This window comes from Sphaeramia orbicularis, chromosome 16 (assembly GCF_902148855.1).
Source record: "Sphaeramia orbicularis chromosome 16, fSphaOr1.1, whole genome shotgun sequence".
Lineage (NCBI taxonomy): Eukaryota > Metazoa > Chordata > Actinopteri > Kurtiformes > Apogonidae > Sphaeramia > Sphaeramia orbicularis.
The window spans coordinates 38,585,547-38,609,100 of NC_043972.1; the positions used below are offsets into that span (position 1 = coordinate 38,585,547).

The 23,554-nt window shown below is 38.5% G+C and overlaps 1 protein-coding gene across 1 annotated transcript in view; it reads right to left on the bottom strand.

The window, feature by feature from the left end:
* cadm4 (cell adhesion molecule 4) overlaps positions 1 to 23,554 on the bottom strand; it is a 222,907-nt gene that overhangs the window by 21,302 nt on the left and 178,051 nt on the right. Inside the window, 4 exon segments of the mRNA XM_030157659.1 lie at positions 5,836 to 5,893; positions 5,896 to 5,925; positions 10,508 to 10,669; positions 16,256 to 16,543. Of these exon segments, the coding sequence (XP_030013519.1) occupies positions 5,836 to 5,893; positions 5,896 to 5,925; positions 10,508 to 10,669; positions 16,256 to 16,543 (538 nt within the window).

Here is a 23,554-nt window from a genome sequence, read left to right on the forward strand (position 1 = left end):
GAATTATTTAGAATATCATTTATATATAGAAAGAAGTTCTTTTCAATTTCAACTACACATTATGAAGAGAGAACGATCCATCTGTTTGCAGGCGGATGACAATGGATAATAATTACACAGAAAATGACAATATTTGTTCAAGCTGATAAAAATTGCTCCAATTAGAGATTGCGATTTAAACATTTTCACAGATTGCCTGTTTGACCTACACTGTATTCTAGGAAAAATGTTAGCTTTTTTTTTTCTTTTCTTTTCTTTTCTTTTTTTTTTTTTTACACTATTAAGAGCTTCTCAACCATCAAGATAATGACAAATTTTCATCTCCAACAAAAATGCGGTAGCTGGGACACTTTTTACAATGTCATCTGTGTTTTTTTTTTTTTTTTTTTTTTTTTAATCTACTCCAGTTATAACAAGTCTACAGTAAGCACCAGAGAGTGGTCAAGTATATACAATAGAGCTGAGGCCATGTCCATATTCAGTACAAACAATCACTAAAATATATATTAATGACATATGTGAAACATCAAAGATAATGCAGTTTATTTTGTTCGCCGATGATACAAGCTTTCTTTCTTCAGGAGATGATTTAAAAACATTAGTACAGAAAATAGAGAATGAGATGGTTAAACTCAAAAAAGGGTTTGATATAAACAAATTATCTGTGAACTGAAATAAAACTAAGTTCATGGTGTTCACAAATAGAAAAATTTATATATAGAAAAAAGTTTTTTAATTTCAACTATGCATTATGAAGAGAGAACGATCCATCTGTTTGTTTGCAGGCACATGAAAATTTGTAATAATTACATAGAAAATGAAAATATTTGTTCAACCTGATAAAAATTGCTCCAGTTAGAGACTGTGACAAACATTTTCACAGATTGCCTGTTTGACCTTCACTGTATTCTAGGAAAAATATTTGCTTTTTTTGCTTTTTGCTTTTTTTTTTTTTTTTTTTTTACACTATTAAGAGCTTCTCAACCATCAAGATAAAGACAAATTTTCATCTCCAACAAAAATGCCATAGCTAGGACACTTTTTACAATGTCATCTGTGTTGTTTTTTTTTTTTTTATCTACTCCAGTCGTAACAAGTCTACAGTAAGCACCAGAGAGTGGAAGTATATACAATAGAGCTGAGGCCATGTCCATATTCAGTACAAACAATTACTAAAATATATATTAATGACATATGTGATACATCAAAGATAATGCAGTTTATTTTGTTTGCCAATGATACAAGCTTTCTTTCTTCAGGAGATGATTTAAAAACATTAGTACAGAAAATAGAGAATGAGATGGTTAAACTCAAAAAAGGGTTTGACATAAACAAATTAACTGCGAATTGGAATAAAACTAAGTTCATGGTGTTCACAAATAGAAAAAAATTATATAGAAAAAAGTTCTTTTTAATTTCAACTATGCATTATGAAGAGAGAATCCATCTGTTTGTTTGGAGGCGCATGACAATGGATAATAATTACATAGAAAATGAAAATATTTGTTCAACCTGATAAAAATTGCTCCAGTTAGAGACTGTGACTTAAACATGTACACAGATTGCCTATTTGACCTTTTTTTTTACACTATTAAGAGCTTCTCAACCATCAAGATAATGTCAAATTTTCATCTCTGACAAAAATGCGGTAGTTATTACACTTTTCTGCATTGTGATAGCATTAAACACAAGGTTGTAAGGCGGCTAGACAAACTAATGGAAAATGCTGCTCAGTGACTGGAAGTAGTCTGGACTCACTGGGGACAGTCGTGGAGAGATGCACACTGAATAAATCCGAAGACATTGTGAACAATTTGGATCATCCTCTTTACCACAGTTTAAGTGACCAGAAGCAGTTTCAGTGGATGACTCAGCTAAGTGAATGTTACACTATAGTCAGACTGTACAGCTCCCTAGTTGATGCCAAAGAGGCTGAAGATAGACTATTACGTATATAATTCGCTTATTATTTCATTTCATTTTTCTTTTGTATTGTTGTTTTCATGAGCTGAAAGACAAACACATTTCCCCTTAGGATCAGTGACATTAATCTGAACATTAATCTGTACATAAATGTATGAAACACCAGCTTGGTTTTTGTTTATGTTCTTAAATGGGTCAAACATGTGCAGAGAGAGAGAAATAATTAATTGGATCAAGTGTTTACATGCCCTCATATCCTGATCAGGCCAGTCCTTTGTGACATGAAGCATGTGTATTCAGACTGAGCTGTTTTTCTGATTATTAGTAGACCATTATATAAACACAGTCACTGGAATATTTAACACCTATTGCAAGAAAATCTATAACTGGGTCCGATGAAGCGGTAACACATGGACACATTTTGTGTGCAACAGTCTCTGTCATGAAAGCAGAGTAACTTATATGCATGTATTATACATATTTGAGTAGGTATTTAAAAGCACTTTAACAAAATTTGGGGAGATAACATTTTTAGGTGAAAAATGTCAAATTACTGCTCGGTAACATGTGGACATGAAAAACACATTAGTTTTTTAAGCTTTACGCAAACATTCAAAACATGAGGTTCTCAACAGAAATTGACATAAAGTAGGACGAAACCTTTTAGATATTATGCTCAGCTATGCTGAAAATAAATTTTGGAGTGAAATATTGAAAAGTCTGTTTTTTTGACATGAGAATGTGGTAATGCATGGACAGGTTGCCATAGTAACATATGGACGACTCTTTACCATTGTATGCATCACCCAAAATGTTGACTTATTTTTAATACAACAAGCCAGATATAATCAGAATGATTTATTTAATGTATTTAATACTAACACACTGTTATTTACAACTAATGGTGGTTCATACTGATGTAAGTAAATCACGAATAAAGAGTCATTTCTCGGTAACAGTTCACAGATGTGACAGACTGAATACATTTTTACATTTTTTAGATAGAATTTTCAGTGTCAATTCGAGCTATATTTTTATATCTGAGGCGTGACTATGGTTTAAGAAGTACAACCGATCAAATCGGTTGCAATTTTTTTTCTACAAGTGGTATTTTAAAAAGGATAGGATAAGTCCCATAAAAATAGAGCCCTTTAGCTAAAAAATGAGCCCATTTGATAAATGATGTGAGCAAATTTACTTTTTCATGTTGATGTTAACTTTCGCTTAATCCGACCCAACTGCAGATCAAGGGGTAAGGACTTTTCAGTTCTGAAAAGAAGCCAACACAGAAGTATGCTGCTTCCTATAAAGTTGGAATAATTTTGTTTTCAGACACATTTCTCTTTTTATTCCTGTGTATACACATCAGTGATCACCTTTGACCAGGTGCAATGATTGCTTACTGAATCCCATTTACACTTTATCTATAAAGAATAAATCACATTATCACAATCGTTTCATGAGGGAAGGTAAACATATTTTATTTTATTTTATAGCTCTTTGGGCAAATGTATGGCTGAATCCCAATTCACCCCTTGGCCCTCCCCTTTACCCCTACCCCTCCGTTTTGCACATACACATGAAGGGGTAGTGTTGTCCTGATTCTTGATTAGACAGAGGGGAAGGGCTAAGGTGGAGGGCTGTATAGCACTCGAAACGGAGATTTTTCAGGACCACACTATGAACGGAGGGGTAGGAGAAATTTCCCATAATTCTGTTCGAATCATTGGCAAGCTGGAGGTAAACACAACCAAAAAGTGCAGCAGTGTGATGAAAGAAACCCACAAATGTACATATTTTCTTCGTGAAACACTTAATCATTTGACTGACCGTTTAATGCTGTTTCAATATATTATAGATCGCATTTTTGCAGTTTGTAGTTGATAGACACAAAAAGATGACAAAATCCCATGCAACAAAGAAAGTTACAGCTGCTGACGGCATGGGGAATTCTTTCAGAAACAAAGTTGCTGCATCTGTTCATAGTGGCATCGATGACTGGTGATGACATAACAGGTCTCAAAGGGTTGTCTCATTTCATAGGGGAATGTTTCAACCCCTAACCCTTGCAGCTCTGTTTCAAGGGGTAGTGCCAAGTATAAGGGCGAAGGGGAAGGGCTAAGGGGGAGGGCTGAGGGGTGACTTGGGATTGGGCCTATATTTTCAGTTGTAATACCAAGCGGCCACTAGATGCTGGTTCCAAAAAGGCCAGATTCCCATAGACTTATGCCGCATTTCCACTACGTGGAACCAGCTTGACTCGGCTCGACTCGGTATTCCTGGAGACCATTTCCATTACAGGATACTACTGACTTTACAGTACTTGGACATCATAGCAATGCAGCGCATTATTTCCGTGTCGTCTGCTCAGAGAGTTGCTGAAAACTTGCCCGTTGTGTGTTGTCTCGTCTGAATTTTTACGTCGGCCACCAAAGACTGAATCTCCTCGACCAACCACGGTGTAGTTTTGGGCTGTTATTATGTGGATTAATGTACCGCTATATTTACTGTCCACTTCCGCATCTGTTTTTGTAAACGGCGGGTCACAGAGACAACTGTCTGACCAGTCAGTGGTCTGCAGTGTTATACATCACAGTTTAGTATCACTTGGAACCTTGATGGAGGTGATACCAAAAAACTAGTACCGGGTACCAGATTCCAGGTCCTTTTTTGTAATGGAAACGCAAAAAGGCCGAGTCGAGTCGAGTTGAGCCCGTACCACGCGGTGGAAACGCAGCATTACATTGAACTTCTCTCTAAAAAGTCAATAATTATTTTCCCAGGAGTCATTCTGGCCTCTTTTGTCTCATTTGGACGTGTTCTGTCAGTAAGATCTTCAAGCAAATAGAAGACACTGATGTCTGTTGATGCTGTGTCAAACTTTGATTGACAACTTGCTTGTCTGCTGAGTTGGACTTTGAGCCTCTGTTTATTTAATAAAACACATTTTTCCACCTACACTGCTTGACTGTAGTTATGGGTAACAGGCTCCACTAATAAGACCATGCAACAACTCAGTGTTTAGTGAAGTTTCTTATAGTTTTCACGAGTCAGTAAGCTAACACTTAACCTCTGACCTCCTGAAGATGCCGTTGACCCCTTACACCCCAAATGGTTGGTTCCAGCTCCCACAAGTCGACAGCCAAATCACAAATTACAAGTTTCAAACCAGCAGTTCAGAAACCAATTTGTGATGTCACAGTTCCTCCATCCGCCAATAGCTCCCATGCTGCTTTCATTTCTTCATATTATTTTTGGAGTATTTTTATAAAGGCCCTCAGGGTATACTTATGAATTTAAAAGACAGTCAGTGACGATGTATAAAAACAACCATAAATAGGTTTGAACATAGTGTCCAGTAGGCTTGTAGCCATCTGTGGCAGCTACTTCCTGTTTGGCGAAGTACAGTACTTAAATGTCATATTCACTGTGGTTCAAAACAACTCCTCCATATTGTTTATTGTGAATGTTTAGTGCCCCGTAATATTCTATTGGAAAATTCTGACACTGTATTTGGCATCCCCCTGCATGTCATCATCAATCAAGTGCTTTCTGTGGATCCTTAAGCCGATTTGTCAGGACTCATTGCAGCTTTTCATGCACAAACGCTTTGTTGAGACAAACCTTTTATACTTGGTGAATATTTTGTCAGGAATTCATTATGGAACAAGAGAAACCACCCCAACACATATGCTATGACAACTCGGAGCAGCATCAGAGGCAGTGCTTTGTGCCAGCTGGTTCAGTTATTTAAATGTCCTGTTTTAAATGCTGAGGAGCGGAGTTAAGCACATCTGTGATACCTGTACTGAACCCGACGAATGAACTACTTGCGTAGTATAAGAGTGTATGCTACATTCATACAAATAAAAACAACACAAAAAACACCCACATTGATGGATGTATACTTACAGTGGGTTTCCAGTGACAGAGCAGGTCAGGCTAAGCGAGTCGCCCTCTCGCAAAATACAGTGGGAGGAACAATTCTCACCGTGGGTGCAACTGTTCAGAAAGAGAAAGCGAGGGAGGTGTTTGAGAGATATATCTATGTGAATCTATGAAACTGAACTAAAATGAGGCAGGCAGCAAAAAAAACAAGATGGATCAAAATGACCTGAATGGAGAGGACAGGAACAAAAACCAAGTAGGAGAGACAGTGAGAACAAAAAGGAGAAACAAGGATAAAAGTATGAAAGTGGTAAGAAGAAGGGTCTTTAACATCTGTTTCCAAGGCAACCAACTGACAATCCTACGGTTGAGACACCTGTTATCATAAGCAGCCCACCGCTCTAGCAGCTGCTGTACTGTACTTATTTCAGCAACAAGAGCGATGGGAAGCCAAATCCGCAATGACACACGGTCATTATTTGCCAGTTCTGTGGCTGGAGGTACCAACGACACACTTTGACGACACAGTGGAATTTTCATCGTTCGAATCTATCAGCAGACATTAGCATACATGTGGCAAATTAATAACTGTACCCAAAGAGAGAAGCAGAAGTACTTACTGAATATGAATCATCAGCAGCTGTAAATATTTATGCCTCTGGAATATTTGAGTACCCAAAATGACTGCTATAATGTGATAAGAACACTATTCAATATTCAATAAAACTGAGGAGAAAACAAGGAGAAAACGTAATTTCATGTTGGATGTCTTATTAAGTACCACTGTGGAAAGATATTTCTGTCAATTATAAAGACTATTAAAATGATTTAATATGCTTGGAGAGAAATAATTCCATTTATTTTAAGTGGGTATGCATATTATCTGAGAAAACGTAAACAGTAGTCTCTGTATCTATGAAGTTCTCGCTGTAATGTTTTTGTTTTTACAGCCACTATCCATTAGTAATATAATAGCAATTACAAGGAATTACAACAAACACTTTCTTCCAGTTTAGATGCAGAAAAGTGAAAAACACAGTATTATGAGGAAACTTTTGATAGGATTAGAAGCAAAAAAAAAAAAACATTCATACATACTGATGAATTTAAGCCTTTGCCAAAAAGGATATAGATTATATCTGTTTGAAGTTTTAAGCGCTAATCTTACTGAAACATCTACAGGTTTTTAAAGATTTATTGGAGAAAAAAACTGAAAATATATCCCAATTTAACTGGAACTTGTTGTCCTAAGAGTATAAAAAAGCTTAAGACCATTTTACATATAAATTTCCTCCAGTATTTTTTAGTTTCCCTATGCCTTCATGGCTTCATTAAAAAGACATATTCAGAAATTTCATAGTATGTTAAATTGTGCAAATAACCTATAAAACGCAAATTCAATCCCAGAACAGAGTTGGGACGCAGTCAGAAGTTACCCAGGTGTTCTCCACTGATGTTGGATTAATTCTTTAAACCGCAGGCCAGGACCCTAACCTGGCTGCAGGCCTCTTTCTGCCAGCTTCCCTGCATGACAAGATTTGTATGTATTAGGTTTTAATGAGACCGGATCACATGCAGGGCAGCTGTGAATACGACTCTACTAAAATCCTGGACTGCGTATAAATGAGCTGTTTTCTAAAATGAGATATCCATCATTTGAAATATGAGGCCGCTACCCTGACAAAGTTATTGCAGGGATTTAACCCATAAAGACCCAAACATCCACCGTCGACCAAAACCATCTACTGATCCAAACTGTTTAACACCTGTTGATCCACTAATCTTATCAATACATGTAAATAATTGGTGCAAAATGTAGTTTATCATCTTTTCATGGTCATCAGATATGACCCATTTGGACATTCAGAGGCTCTGTAGTGAACATGGAAACACCGTCATCTTCTATAACATTGATTCACCAGTAAAACCCATGGAGTTTGATAAATGACAGTGGATGGAGACACTTGATTTATGTTTAGTTAATGTATTTTGCTGAAAAAGTCACTTTTCATCAGTTTTCTCTGTTTCTTCAACTTTAATCTGAGAATCTACATGATCAGTGAATTAAAAAAAAAAAAGGAAAATACTGTGACAACCCCTGTGACAATACCTGATTTTCATTGAAAAAACAAAAAATACAGAGGATAATATACTTAGCACCATTCAAAAGGCAGGGGCCAGAATAATATGTATATTTGGAGATATATGAATGGGTTGGGGTTACTTTCGTATTAAAGAGGGAAGCATTGGTCATTAGAGAATGAATTGTGGACAAATTGTGATCAACTTAACATGTTTATTCAGTCACTGAATACTGTTACTCAGAAATTGAAAGTGTCATCATTCAATATTGGGTGTGTCCACCTCTGGCTTCCAAACAAGCAGTGCAGCGACGACGCATGGAACTGTCCTGAGGGATCCGATCTGATCTGATCTGATCTGGCACCGATTGGGCACTCGGACATCTGACTGTACTGTGATGCCAGCGCAGATGGCGAGGGACTTCACCACAGCTCAGACCTGCTCCTAACATGCCAATGGCACGTTCTCTCTGTTGTATCGTAAGTCGTGGCATTTTGAGTTGGCAAAAACATTTGGGCCTTTTCTTTGCTGCCTTTATATTGGCTATTGACCACACCTAAAGTTACCAGTCAAGTGTGACTCTGTACAAGAGATTCGACTCAATGCCCGATATTAAGGGATTAGTCCAAACGCAGACGTCGGGAATGAAAAAAATACAGCTGTTAACTGTGTTACTAATCTTGTGAGCAACACATTACAAAATAGGCACCTGAGCAAATCATTTTCTGGAAATTACACTATATGTTTGAACCGTGCGTTTTCAATGGAGCCAATTATATCATAATAAATAACAATCACTTAAGAAATCTTAAATAGAGATAAAAATTCAGTTGGGAAACAACACAAAAGTAGCTCTGGGTCTTTATGGGTTAATCTGAGGTTTTGTGAACATCTACATGATCAGTAAATTAAATATGGGAAAATACATGTTACACTGAAAAATGCAAAATAAGGAGGATAATATTACAATCAATGGTGATAAATCACTTAAAGGTGGGGTGCGAGATATTTTCCTGGAGCATTTTTTACTACATTGCTTAAAATCCCATTCACACCCCGATTACAACCAATTAATTAAATGCTCTAACACAAAAATAAAAAAAATTTTAGTCACCTGTGGAACGGACAGGACTGAAAAAACACCATCCAATCATTTTGAGCGCCCAATTAAAATGATTAAACGGTGATATGTCTATCAAACTCAACTGCCATTTGTCCCTCCTCCATCCGTGTGTACCCTCTTCGTGCATGGGATTGTGCGTTCTCAGAGGGTTTGGAGCATTTGTTCAGGAAACGAAGCCAGAGCCAGAGCTTGGCAATATCAGGTTATATTAGGATGGAAAGTTCACCGGCAAACTGTTTTGTCACTTAACCTAAATCACTAGGAAATGTAGCGTTAGCCAGATAGGTATGAACTGGGGCTGTTCTGCAAGAGCCGGGGGGTTGGTGGAGACTGAATGAAGTATGCATGGATCGGGGCCGGGGGAGCCAGAGCCGGTGTAGCCGGAGCCGGGGCTGCTGGAGCCCGGCGAATTGTTGCTGTGCAGCGCTCGTGAACCCTCGAGAACAAGCATTGCACGTGCCAGGACTCTAGAGGCATGGCTTCAGGGGGATGTCTGAAGAAAGGGGTTTGGACTTTTGAATTGAGTATTTTCAAAACGTAGCTTGCTCTAACCGTTTTTCTAAGATCTCATACCCCACCTAGGGATGTAATGGTATGAAAATATCATATCACATTTATTGTGAGCAAAATTATCATGGTTATCATTATTATTGCAGTATTGTTGAAATTGTGCTCAAAATGTTCAAAAAGTACTTAGACACACGCTGAAATAATTGAACCAAGTTGTATTTTGAAAAAACAAAAAAACAAAAAAACAAAACAAAAATATGGCACAATGCACTTTCTCTTGGCAGAAGCATTCAAATATTAACCCTTTAGGGGTCTGAGCCTGTTTTAAAATCCGTTTTCAGGCCTTTTGATTTTACCTTTATATATATATAAAGAAATGTTTACTATACCCATGTTTGGTATCTTTCTTTCAGCACAACTTCATCTATATCACCTTCCTATTATTTTTCACTTTAACCTACTATATCAACATAAAAGGACAAAAAACACCAAAAATATATAAAGTCCAATTTGAAAAATGTATATAATTTATTGCATAAATAACACAAAGATGCTTAACGAACCTTTTCAAAGACTTTAAAAAGTGAATACTGGGTTCCAAATATTAGGTATATACAATTAAATTGTAATAAATTAAAACTAGACTCAAATATTTGACATAAAAGCATATCTTTACATAGGCATTTTTTCTGGAAAAGTGCGGTAATCAAACACGGTTATCACGATAATTAGAATTTAAACGGTAATACTAACCGTCTGCAATTTTAGCGCGGTTTATCATTATACGGTAATCGTTACATCCCTAACCCACCTTTAAGAAAGGTTAAATACAGAGAGAAATTCATTTGGGAACTGACACAAAAGTAGCACTGGGTCTTTATGGGTTAAGTTAGCAACTTATGTGACAGTCATACAGATGAAATAACCTGTAATGAACAAAATGAGCCTTTGTTACACACATGCGTGTATGTTTAGACTTACAATACACATCCAGGCGGTAGTGGCGAATCTTCTTCTGCCCATTTAAGGCGGGGTGGGACGCCTCACAGCTCAGCGCGGCGCCGTTGTCTTTCCTTTCTACGGGGATCCGGATGGTGCTAGACACGCTGAATGTCTTCGCATTGTCCTGCTGGGACACCACACCTGGAGAGAAACAAGGAGGAGAAGGGAACCGATGAGACAATGGAGGGAAAAGGAACCAGGTGGGATGGTTGAGAAACAAGTTAGCAGCCAAAACAGGCCTGTTCTTCCCTTTTTTCCTGCTGAGACATCACACCTGTGGGGGAGGTAGAGGGGCAGACAAAGGAGATTTTCAGAGGAGAACAGAAATAACTCTGACAATAACTGAGCATAGAGCAGAAGAGGATAGCTGCTGATGAATGAGGCCTTTCAGAGCATCAGGTACCTGTAGATGGGGTGGATGAGCTGTTCAAGACAGAATGAGCGAGACGAAAGCAATTTGCATCTATATTTCATTGCAATTATGAGCAGAAGACTGTTTGTTTGCAGAGGAAAATCAAGAGTTTTTTTTTTTTTTTTTTTGAGGGTGTACAAGAGAAAGAGAGCGTGGGTGGTGGATGTGGGGGCGGATTAAAGCAAGAATATGCATAACTGTGTCGAGATGTTAACTGAGCTAGACACAGAGACAGGGGGAGTGTCAAAGGACCAGGGTGAGAGAAGAAAGGCGAAGGAGAGAGGGAGTCATAGACGCAGACAGAAAGAGAGGGAGGAGGGCAGTAAAAATGGGCATGATTGATGGGGGGAATGAGGAGAGCTGCGGCGAGACGGGCCTAGACATGAAAGCGGCAGATAAGAGTGCCAAGCCAGATGCAGAATGGTAGAAAGATGCAGGAAGAGAGGAGAGGCAAAAACAGAAGGAGGGAGGAGGAACAGCAGGGAAAAACTAACGGGACTTGACATGGTCACGTACTGGGAGTTTGTGCTTGTTGAGGCAGAATACAACAATATTACTCATATCGCGCTGAGTTTTCAATTATTGCCGGCAAGCAAATGAAAGCAGGTCCCAATCGAAGTGTGAGAGGGAGGGAGAGAGAAAGGGAGAGAGAGAAAGAGAGAGAGAGAAAGAGAGAGAGAGAGAGAGAGAGAGAGAACAGTGGTGGGTGCAGATGAGTAGGGAATAAGGAAGCAGTAGGAAGATAGTGTCTTAATTAAAGAGTGCTTTCCCATATCTGTCGGGATCGGCGTCTAACCTTTGGTGTCACAGTTCATTTAACTCAGGGCCAAAAAAAAAGGGGGGGGGGGTGAGGAGGAGGAGAGGAGAAACAAGGAGAGGAGAGGAGGAGGAGGAGAGGAAAGGAGAGGAGGAAGAGAGGAGGAAGAGAGGAGAGGAGGAGGGGAAGGGAGGAGGAGGAGAGAAGAGATAAGAGATAAGAGAGAGGAGACAAGGAGAGGAGAGGAGGGAGGAGAGGAGAGGAGGGAGAGGAGAGGAGAGGAGAGAGAGGAGGGAGAGGAGAAGAAGAGAGAGAAGAGAAGAGAAGGAGAAGAGAAGAGAAGAGAAGAGAAGAAGAGGAAGAGAAGGAGGAGGGGAGGAGAGAGAGGGAGAGGAAGGAGGAAAGAAGAAGAAGAAAGAGAAGGAGAAACACGGAGAGGAGAGGAGAAACAGGGAGATGAGAGGAGGAAGAGAGGAGAGGAGGAGGAGAGAAGAGAAGAGGAGAAACAAGGAGAGGAGAGAAGGAGAAGGAGAGAGAAGAGAAGAGAAGAAAAAGAGAGAGGAGAGAGGAAGGAGAGGAGGGAGGAGGAGGAGGAGAGGAGAAACAAGGAGAGGAGAGGAGGAGAAGAGAAGAGAAACAAGGAGAGGAGAGGAGAAACAGGGAGATGAGAGGAGGAAGAGAGGAGAAACAAGGAGAGAAGAGAAGAGAAGAGATGAGATGAGAGAAGAGAGGAGGAGAAACAAAGAGAGGAGAGAAGGAAGGAAGGGAGGAGAGGAGGAGGAGAGGAGAAACAAGGAGAGGAGAGGAGAAGAAGAGAAGAGAAGAGAAGAGAAGAGAAGAGAAGAGAAGAGAAGAGAAGAGAAGAGAAGAGAAGAGAAGAGAAGAGAAGAGAAGAGAAGAGAAGAGAAGATGAGAAACAAGGAGAGGAGGAGGCGAGGCTAAAGTCCATCTCCATCTTTCTGATTGTTGGAGCCCTGAACAGCTGATAACCCAGCTTAGGAGACTCACATCTTTTGTCACAAGTGAAATTAGAAAAGAAACAAGAAGAAGAAGCAGATCAGATGAAAGCAAAAGCAGGAGTAGAGGGAAAGGACAGAGGAGAGACGACGGTGGAGTGACGGTGACAGGCATGTTCTGACAGAGAAAAAGGAACAGACTTGATGAAAGAGACGTTGAGTTGAGTGTCAGACAAAAATAGAAAGTACAAGAGACGACGAGTGGCATGAAGTTTCAAAGGGCAAAATATTGCTCAACGCGTGTCCCAAAAAACTGTTGACACCAGATTATCTCACGTTATTTCATCCGCTCTGAGTTATTTGACGGCAGAGACTGAATTAATGAATAACAATAACATAATACATTTGACAGCGATTTGTACTTTGGAAAAATGTTGTCTGTTTTTATTAAAAACTGGAGTTAAACAGAATAAAAATTCATAGCTGTGAGCCTGAGTGAAAGATACTTTGCATGCTTAGAGTGTTTTTTTTTGTGCTCAGTCAACTGAACAAGGCTTTTTTTTTGAAGAATTCATATCAAAATGAAGCATTATACACAAATGCTGATTTAACAGTGGAGCGCAAAATGATTTCTCAAGGGTTAAGTACACTGAAGGCAGGGGAAAGATAAGTCTCAGATGTATTATTGAGTGAAGAGCCCCTTTAACTGAGAGAAGCCAAGGGAAATCGCAAGTTAGAAAGAGGAATAGATCAAGGTAACAGGCCGACAGATGGCTCATAGATTTATCAGAAGAAAAGTAAGGAGAGTGAGACTTTGGTGAAACAGAAAGTGTTTCTTTGTGTGTGTCATAAAGGTAGAAGAAAAAAGACAACTTAAAACGTGGGGTGGTGCAACCCCACTTTTATGTAATGGTGGTGATGAAGAATATTTGAACTGGAATTTCAAGCAATTCAAGAGATATATACTTATGCAGAGGGGTGAGGAAAATCTGACTAGTGGATGTATGAGAAAGACCGAAACCCCTGAAATCTGTTCTTGTTAGTTTACACACAAATAAAAAACTCCAGGGGAGCCGAGAAGGTTTGGTTTCTCCTAATAACGAATGGACCCCCTTGAAAATGCAATTTGCACAATTTATGGGGTCTCTAAAATATTGACAGCATTATTCTGTATCTTCAGTAGGATTGTTTCGGTGTAAAATTAGCATATTATTGCTGTTTAAAGCTGTAATAATTGATCAGTTTATGATTAGTTGTCAACCACTGACTTGATCAACAACTATTTTGATCATTAGCTGCTTTTCCATTGGACATTTGTGCAAAACTTTATCGATATTTACTCGATGTTGAAAAAACAGAAGTAGGTTTTTCCATTAAATCACAAATGTGATGATTTGTTTATTTACTATCCCGAGATGACATGAGAAGTCATTCCATAAACATGGCATCAAACATAAATATCATGCTGATTTACACATATATTCATTACTACTATATATTACCTCTCCATCCCGTACTAAATTAAAAAATGATTCAGTTTCCTGGTGTATCCACACATACTGCACCATGTTTCTTTTAAAACTCTTCTTGTTGTAACATCCGTCAATATCTTTTTTTTTTTTTTTTTATTCATATGACTCTAGTTGTGGAAAAAGGTTTTTCCATTTCAGTTTTGCATGATATACCAATTGCGTATGCCTGAAAAACCACCTCTTGCTCATTGAAAAATAAGAGTTACGGGAAAATTGTCGTTTTTTCATTAAGTAAATTTTTATGCGCAAGTTATATTTGTGCAATTTGAGGGTCAATGGAAAAGTGACTATTTATAATCACTTAGAGAGACTTTTTTAAAAAAGAAAACAATCTAAATTGTTTAATTAAAGCCACTTAAAAATGATAATTTGCGACAAACTGAACATGTTTGGGTTACAGACCAAAAAAAGTGTCCAGATATCTTTTTTTTTTTTTTCAGGCATTACTAAACATTTATTCATCATTTCCTGACATTTTATAAACTAAAGGATTAAAACCAGGAAAAAAACAATATCTTCATAAACATTAAAAAATAGTTGCAGCCCAATTAAGGTTTGATTCATCCATGGTGGATAATGAAAAGAATAGTGACTAAAGGTTAAAAAAGTGCTCACATCTGTCATTTATGACCATATTCCATAATAAGGCCAAATATCAAACAAATAAAAACAGATGAATGATTGAAGACCACAAATGAAAAGACATTTTCCCTGGTCACAGACAAACATAATGCTCCTTGTTGTCTTTGTAAAATAGTTTTTTGTTTTTTTTTTCTAAAAAATGGAACAAATTATCTCTCAGTAATGACAGTACTATTATTATTGCTGAAACAAATGGTGCCTCACTCCCCTCGTCTCTGCAGTGCTTTAAAAAAGGCACAGCAGGAAAGCAGTGGCTAATTCTCATCTTTTGTTATTCTTATTATTGATATTTTTGTTAATTGGGATGAGGATAAACAGAAGCAAAATCAAATGGATCATAAACGGTTTGTTGTTAATGACCGTGCAAAGGAAGAAAAATGTAACTCTAATGAAATCCATGGTTTATTTTGCTCTGAATGAATATGTTCTTTCTTATAGGATAGACAAGTTTTATCCTCTTGAGAGAGTAGTGCATTTTTGTCCTCTGTAGGGGATGGAGTTTCACAAAAATACAGATATAAAAGGTGGAAAAACCCTGCTGTACAATGAAAAGGACACCCAGTTAAATTATAAATAAAAATGTATCTGAAATAACAGCGCCTTTGCTTGTCACCCGAGACAATTATGTAATGCATAAAAAGTCTCAGGATCATATTATATTTTACAAAGACTGTTCAACTAACGGATGTAAGATTGCTGTGCATGCATGAATGTTGCACAAAACATCAGAGATGAAACAGTTAATGGATTAAATGATTCAAAAATTACTTCATTACAATTTTCCTGAATTGAAGCTTTATTTCCTCAATTACACTGGTTCTAAACATTGGTTCCACTGTTGTGTTTCACATGGGCGCTTATTGTGACGCATATGATGACACATATATATTCATATACACATTTATGTTATTGTTGTTTTTTCTACATATATTTTTCTATATACTTTTATATTGTTGTGATTTCTTTATAGGTGTTTTTTATATACCCTTTTACTTTCATACTTTTTACGGTCGTTGTTTTAGCTGGTTCTGGAATAAATAATTTTTTTTGGTCATTTTCAGACATTTTTTTCCACATTTTTCCACCTACTCAAATAATCAATAAATCACATCGAATTGAAGAAAATAATTGATTGCAAGAATAAAAACACTTGATTGAACTATACATGAAGTGAGCCCCAGAGCCAAAAGTTTCATTCTTTCTTTATCCATCATTCTTAACCTTCCCATTGCACCAAATACATCTGACATTCCCTCTGTCATCCCATCAATCATCCATTGATTCATTCTTCCTCTGTTCCACAGTCTATCTGGAATATCATTCGCTCATTTGACTTCACCTGCCCCATATTACCTCATTAACTTCCTCATTTATCTTTCATAATCACCAACTCATTAATCTGTCCATCTGTCATCTACATCCTGGTACCTGGGATCTCCCGTCCGTTACGGATCCATCGCAGGGTGGCAGCTGGTTTGCTACGTGGAGACACGCAGGTGAGCTCCACCTCTCCGCCCTCCACGGCCTCCTGCTTCACCTCCACAGTGGGAGTTTCTGGGGGCACCAGAACCGACAGTGTCGCCACCTGGTGGTGAGTGGCATCTGTGTAGAGCTGGCAGAAGTAGCCACCCTCGTCAGACACGCTGACGTTGGTCAACGTGATGCGCACCAGCCGTGGCGTGAAGAGCACCATCTGGAAACGGTCGTCCTTCAGAGCTGGAGGTAGGAGAGGAGAACAGGAACGGTGGGAATGGGATGAAGGGTGGGTGGAAGAGACACAGCATGGATTTGAGAGGTTGGAGAAGAGGTGGAGAAGAGAAAGGAGAGCAAAGAGAAAACATGGAGTTATCTTACAGTCTGTCATTTATGTCCAGTCCAAACAACTTCTTATTTTTCCTCAGAAGTATTTATTTATTACCCCACCCCCTAAAGGGAAGGCGAGGGGTATTGTTTTTGGTTCGGTTTATCTGTTTGTTTGTTTGGTACCTCCACCAAGGAGGTTATGTTTTTGCTGGCGTTGGTTTGTCTGTCTGTCAGTGTGCAAGATAAGTCAAAAAGTTATGGACGGATTTGGATGAAAATTTCAGGAAATGTTGATATTGACACAAGGAACAAATGATTAAATTTTGGTGGTGATCGGGGGGGGGGCACTGATCTGCCTTGGTGGAGGTCTGCGCTGTCCGAGTCCTTTTCTAGTTTGTTTGTTAACACAATAGCAGCAAAACTATTGGTTATATTCAAATTGGGTTTATAGATTCCCAGTGACACAGAATAGATGTGGTTACATTTTGGGAAAAGTAGGTCAAAGTTCAAATTTTTTATGAATTTTAAAAATATTTTTTCATCTCCCATTTACTTCTAATGGACAACATTTCACATGTCTATAAAAACATACATTTTGTTTCAATTTACTTCAAACTTGGCACATATGTAGAGGCAATTGATACAGGGGTGTGCGATATGATGACATTAGATCGAGAAGGATTAGACTGTATTGATGATCCGACAAAGCAGAGAGATCGTGGAATCGGGGGGGGTGTTTATACAGGGGTGCACACATATCCCACAATGAGTACACGCAGTGAAAGTGAAAACTAATATGGCAGGCCAAGTCTATCAACAAGTCTATCATAACTTAAGACCTGGCCCTCACAGAGTCGGGCGTACTTGACTCTGGACGTCTGCGCACATCAAACTATTTTTGAATGTGAAATTGGTATGATCATCTATGAAACCTCAAACGTCCGTGGACAGTGTGCGTAGAGTCCACTCACAGTACGCCACAGTATGCCTGACATGAGTCCTCCACATCCTCCACATACAGGTCCGTTGTGTGCTACTCTTAGACTAACATATGTCAACACTATGAACCTGTTTAATCAGCTGAAGGACAGCATCCCAAACAGTATGAGTCAAACTGAACTAGAAGAGCAGCCACACCACAGCCAGAGGAAACAAGCAGAGTTAAACTAAAGCAAACAACTTTAACACAAGTAATTAGTAAAGGCACTCTATGAGAAGAGGAGCAAGTACGTTCCACATTGATCCTTTTATTGGAGTGCTGCCTGGATTCTTCTTCTTCTCATTTTGGATTTCTTCCTCCATCCCAGACCACCTAATACACTGATTACCAGTTGAAAAACCAGAGCTACCAGTCACCTGTTCTGTAAGCCTGGAGGATTATTTGAAACGGGCATTTCTTCATTGATATTTTGTTCTGTATTTATTTATTTATTTTTAACTTTTCATGTTTATTGAAAGCTACCTCAAAAACCAAGTGCAGTTTAGTTTTAATGTTCAAGAGTGCACTTAAACAGAATGTCGTTTACATTTTAGTATGTTTATGTTCTTGGCACATGTTGGCAAAATTGCACAAACTAAATTAAAATGTTCTGGAAGGTTCTTTGGGCTAAATTACTTTTTCTTTTAGGACTGTGTTTAAAATAGGGCAAATGTTTGGTTGCACTGTTCAGAAACTTGCAAATTAGTCTCAAAGATCAATGTAAAGAATCGGGATAAAATCGAGATTGTGATTTCATTTTATAAAAATCATGATATATTTTTGCCATATCACCCACCCCTAAAATGATATACTGACATCAGCACATGCATAGACATGATGACCTCAGCTGGATTGATACCAAAATAAGGTACAATATGTGTGAGGGGCGGGGTTTGTTGGGCCTGGCACCACATGTTTCAGTATTCTTTGTTTCTTTGTTTCTTTGTTTCTTTCTTTCTTTCTTTCTTTCTTTCTTTCTTTCTTTCTTTCATTTGTTGCATAATGCATTACAAAATTTTAAGTTTGAGCACCTTCATTTTGCACTACACCCTGATGAAGTCTCTGTGTAGCTGACAGATGCTGTTGAAGGTGTTTACGTAATAGTGTCCCAGACTTGTTTGTGGTTGTTGCATTTGTTCACAACTTCCTATTTGAACAGTGATGATCAACTTTTTGCATACATTTACATTTTGTATTTTATGATGCAGTGTAGCACCTACTACTAAACACGTTAAGCAAACATACGTTAAGTGGAAGACTGAATTTACACGCAAAACTCTATAATCATGGTAAAGAAAAAAAAGAAGAAAAAGGTATAAACATAAGAAAAATGGCAAAAACAGTAGGTCAGTGCAAAGAACTAAGGTTTTAGTCTGAATCATTACTCAAAATACACCACAGAAGTTCTTTTAATAGTTATTTGTACTCGAATATGAAGCCCCTCAAACATCAGGGAAGTGTTTGTATTTCACTCAGAAACTGAAGCATTATTTAGTCAATGACAATACAGCCCTACCCATGCACACCAAATCTGACCAAATGAGAGCCATTTGTTTCACTTCGTTATTTGGTCTGAAGTTGCGTTGTCACTTTGCCCTTTCCAATCAACAGAGTGCAGTTAAAGTCATTATATAAGAGATTTTCTGGTTAGTGTTTATAAATTTGGTCCCATTTCTCGGCTCAGTGACTAAGGGAGAGCCGTGACACGCATTATTCAGATTGTCTCACATGCAGCTATGTTCTAACATTACCACAAAAAAAAAAAAAAACAACAAAAAAACAAAAAAACATGCTGGAAGGTTGTGAGCATGTGCAGCTAAAGTGCTCACAGTAGCTTTGTGTATGCCTGTGTGCAGCTCAGCCCTCACAGACACACAAACCTGCAAAGCACAGAGGAAACAGTCATAAAACCAGAGTCGCTAAGTTTTTACAGAGTTCCGTCTGCACAATCTACTGGATGCAGTTATTGGCTGGGGGCTACACATTCACTGCCCAAAGGTCTACACCCACAAGTGAAGAAACACAGCAAAAGAAGCCGACAAAAAGACAATGCAGGCAGAGAGCATTCTTACTGTATACATATCATTTTTTAAATAATCTATTATGCTATTATAACTAAATCTGCGTACATATTTTAAAAAACCTACTTCTTTAACTTGGCATATCCGTATCAATACATCATTACTTCTCTGTCTGTGTCTCCAGAAAATAACATTCCCTTTTCTTTTCTCTAATTGATTTGGTTGTTTTCCAACAAATAAACCATGACCACTGCATAAGACCTTTGTAAATTGTAAAGAAACGTTCAATGTGGGCAGTGATTGAGTGATCTACAAAGGTCTTGGCTTGTGAAATCCTGCACACCCTACAGTATGGGAGAAAACATAATATCGATAGCATGGTGATGGAAATGCACTGATCTTGCCACTTGAAGGGAAACAACAAAGTGTTGCTTCTGTAACTAGTGCTTTACTCAGTGATAAGGGCCTGGGGTTAGATTGGAACTGCACATCCAGATTTGCAGGTCAAGGTGAATCAGTAACACAATATGTTCCTGCTAATTAAGGTTCATGCTTTGAACCTTTTACTCTTACAGTTCTTTGTTTTTTTTTTTTTTTCATGTAAGCCTCCTGAAAATACATGTGCGATGCTCTTTTCACCAATAATTGCCAATACAGCACAAGACTGACCACTATAATACATGACCACTATAATACAGTATAATGGTGTGATATTTTCTCCATAATCAGTTATTCTTTAACCATAAAATCATTCATATAGAATTAACAAATAGTTCTTCCTTCCAAACACAATAAAGTGACGCTGACATTTTCGCCACTTTGTGATGTCATTGCTATGGATGCTTCTGTAGACGGCAAAAAATGGCAAAACACGGAAGGAATAGCGACTGTGACAGCACCCCAGATGATTTTCTGCTCTGGAATTGATAGTGCTGCTAAATCTAAAGCTCAGTTTGATATAAAAAGTTCAGAGAGAGTTTGCAAAGTCGGTCTCGACGGAGCAGCTTCAGGCTGTACATTGATACAACATGAACAGATGTCTTGCTTCTCTCATTTCCAGCTTTGAGAGAGCGTTGTTCATTTTCTCAAGCGCTGATTGGACTATCCTAAACTAGATATATATTCATTCATTCTCTTTGTAACAGCTTGCTTTAGTCCTTTGTAAACCCATTTCTAATTAGTGTGTGGGAATATTATTGTTAGTCTTATTAGGTTTTAATCATTATTGCTTTATTTGCTGTGAAGTATTTGGTAAGACTTTTCAAAATGCTGCACAAGTGAAGCTTATTACCAAAAAAAAAAAAAAAAAATCATTTTAGAACAGCTATTAAATTGAGTGGTGCTGCCCTTTGAGTCCAAAACAGACAAAAATAAATACAGCAGTTTAAACACTGTAATTCTGATAATATGAAATGCAAAATAAATGACGATTGAAAAGGAGGTGCAAAAACATAACGCAACACAACTTAACATGTTATTCTACTGGCTATCTGGGACCTCAGACCAATGATTGTTAACAATGTAAAGAGAAAAAAAAAAAAAGAAGTCACTGTGAGTACAAAAAGAGGTGAATGTGCCACAATTTTCCTTTTGTTAAGATGGAAAGAGAATAATCAATCCTTTGGAAAATGTTGATAATAACAAGTAATGCCAAAAAAAGCGTCTGTGGGCAACAGTGGTTCAATGTCCATGGATTATCATAAATACCATCGAGACCCACTTTATATCGACTTGACTGTGAAACCTCTCTCACGCTCTCCATCTCTATTTTATTCTGTCCCTTTCTTTGCGCCTTTGTGTTGGCACAGGCCCATCGGAGGGAAAGGCAGACACTTCCCTGATGTAACACCCGGCCATCTCGCAGCATAATTCATCAACACAGACACTACAGTATAGATATTGGCTTTGTGTTTGTGTGTATATATATATGTGTGTGTGTGTGTGTGTGTGTGAGAGAGAGTGCAGAGTAGGGAGAAAAGATAGAAGACTTACACTAGGAATAGACTAATATAGCTACATAATGTGGCAGGCGAGAAAAAATAATATAGAAAGAGACAGAAATCCACAAGAGGCCGAAAGAGCGGCCCAAAGCAATGGAGTTAGTCTGCTCTTCCTGGAAGTACAGACTAATCTCACCAGCGTAACCCAAAAAATTTCCCTCCATCGGATGGCAGGGGAGAACATTGTTAGAGAGTTATTCCCCGCAGATAGGTAAATCTTTTTTTCTCTCTCTGCACTAAATGGCAACTAAATGTCAGACTTCTGTTCAAGCCCAAGTTCACCTTTATTGTCCTAGCTCATTTGCATGCTGAGGGGAGTCAGCAATAGGTGGAGAAAGAGAGATACAGACCACTGAGGAGAAAGGGGTCCATTTGAATAGGTCCACAGCTCTATTATAGCTATCTGTCCCCACAATCTCATAAAACACACCCTTGGCTGGTTGCTCGCTTGCAAACAGGAAAGCTAATTCACTGCACTTACAGCAGCAGCAGCAGCAGCAGCTCTATTTGGGCAGTTAAGGCAGAATGACTCGGCACCGAAAAGCCTCAGTTTGTTAGTCTGATATCTGGGTGGCAGATGGGCAATAGGCAGAAATGGAAGAGCCCTACAGCGAGTCATGGAGCAAATGTGGAGTTAGAAAAAAACAGAGTTAGATGCAATTTACGCTCTCAGAAAATGTCTCCGATGAGGCTTTTCAGAGCTTCCGGAAGCCAGATTAGTCACAGGTTCCTATCTATACTTATATATTCTGTAACCTTTGGATAATTTCCTGGTGCTCTTTCTTTCTCTATTATCAGACGACTCCTTTTCTTAATTCTTTCTGTTGTTCTGTCTTTCCACCGCTACCCAGATAGCAAAGAGATACTGGGACGGATCTGGAACAGAATCGCACCCCGACTCAGCCCGAAACCATTTGGCAGATCCGTCTCGGTGTCCAAACGCACATCGGACCAAAACAGGTACTGCTCTGCGAAACGAATCGTCTACAGAAACGGTCCAGCTCTGGCCCAGCTCCGTTCAATCACATCTAGAATATACACAAGAATCATGTTGGCCCAGATTTGTATTACGACTCTGGTCCAGATTCATCTTACGATTCTGGTCCAGATCAGCATTACAACTTTGAAAATCAGTCTTGGTTGTGTGATGGGAGACTGTTCTGGGCCGAATCTGTAAGCCAGCACAACTCCAGAACTGCTAGAGAGAGCTGAAAGATGGATCAGATGCAGATTTGGTCCAAAGTCAGAAAACGGGATGTAAGCTAAAGGGTGGGGAAGCAAAATTTACAATATTTTGAGGCAGGGATTGAAAGACAGTGTATGACCAGTTAGTTTATTGAAAGTCATGAGAATTTATTTGCCACAAGAAAATTGACATAATAGAAAATGTTTTTATTCTATGTGTCCTCCTTTCTCAATAACTGCCTTCACACGCTTCCTGAAACTTGCGCAAGTGTTCCTCAAATATTCGGGTGACAACTTCTCCCATTCTTCTTTAATAGTATCTTCCAGACTTTCTCGTAATAGTTTTGCTCATAGTCATTCTCTTCTTTACATTATAAACAGTCTTTATGGACACTCCAACTATTTTTGAAATCTCCTTTGGTGTGACGAGTGCATTCAGCAAATCACACACTCTTTGACGTTTGCTTTCCTGATTACTCATATGGGCAAAAGTTTCTGAAAAGGTATGGATAACAGTGTTAGGTATGATTATGACATCAGTATATGTTTGGTTTCAAAACAATTGACGTAGTGCCTGCTGAGAAAAAAAACAACTAAATTTTCATTGTAAATTTTGCTTCCCCACCCTGTATAAACGGATGTAAAGGCTTTAATGCGGATCCGGCCCAAAGGTAATAGCTATCTGGGTATTGTCACGCTCTCACTTTTTTGTTTTTTCTTCTCATTCATTCTTGCTTCC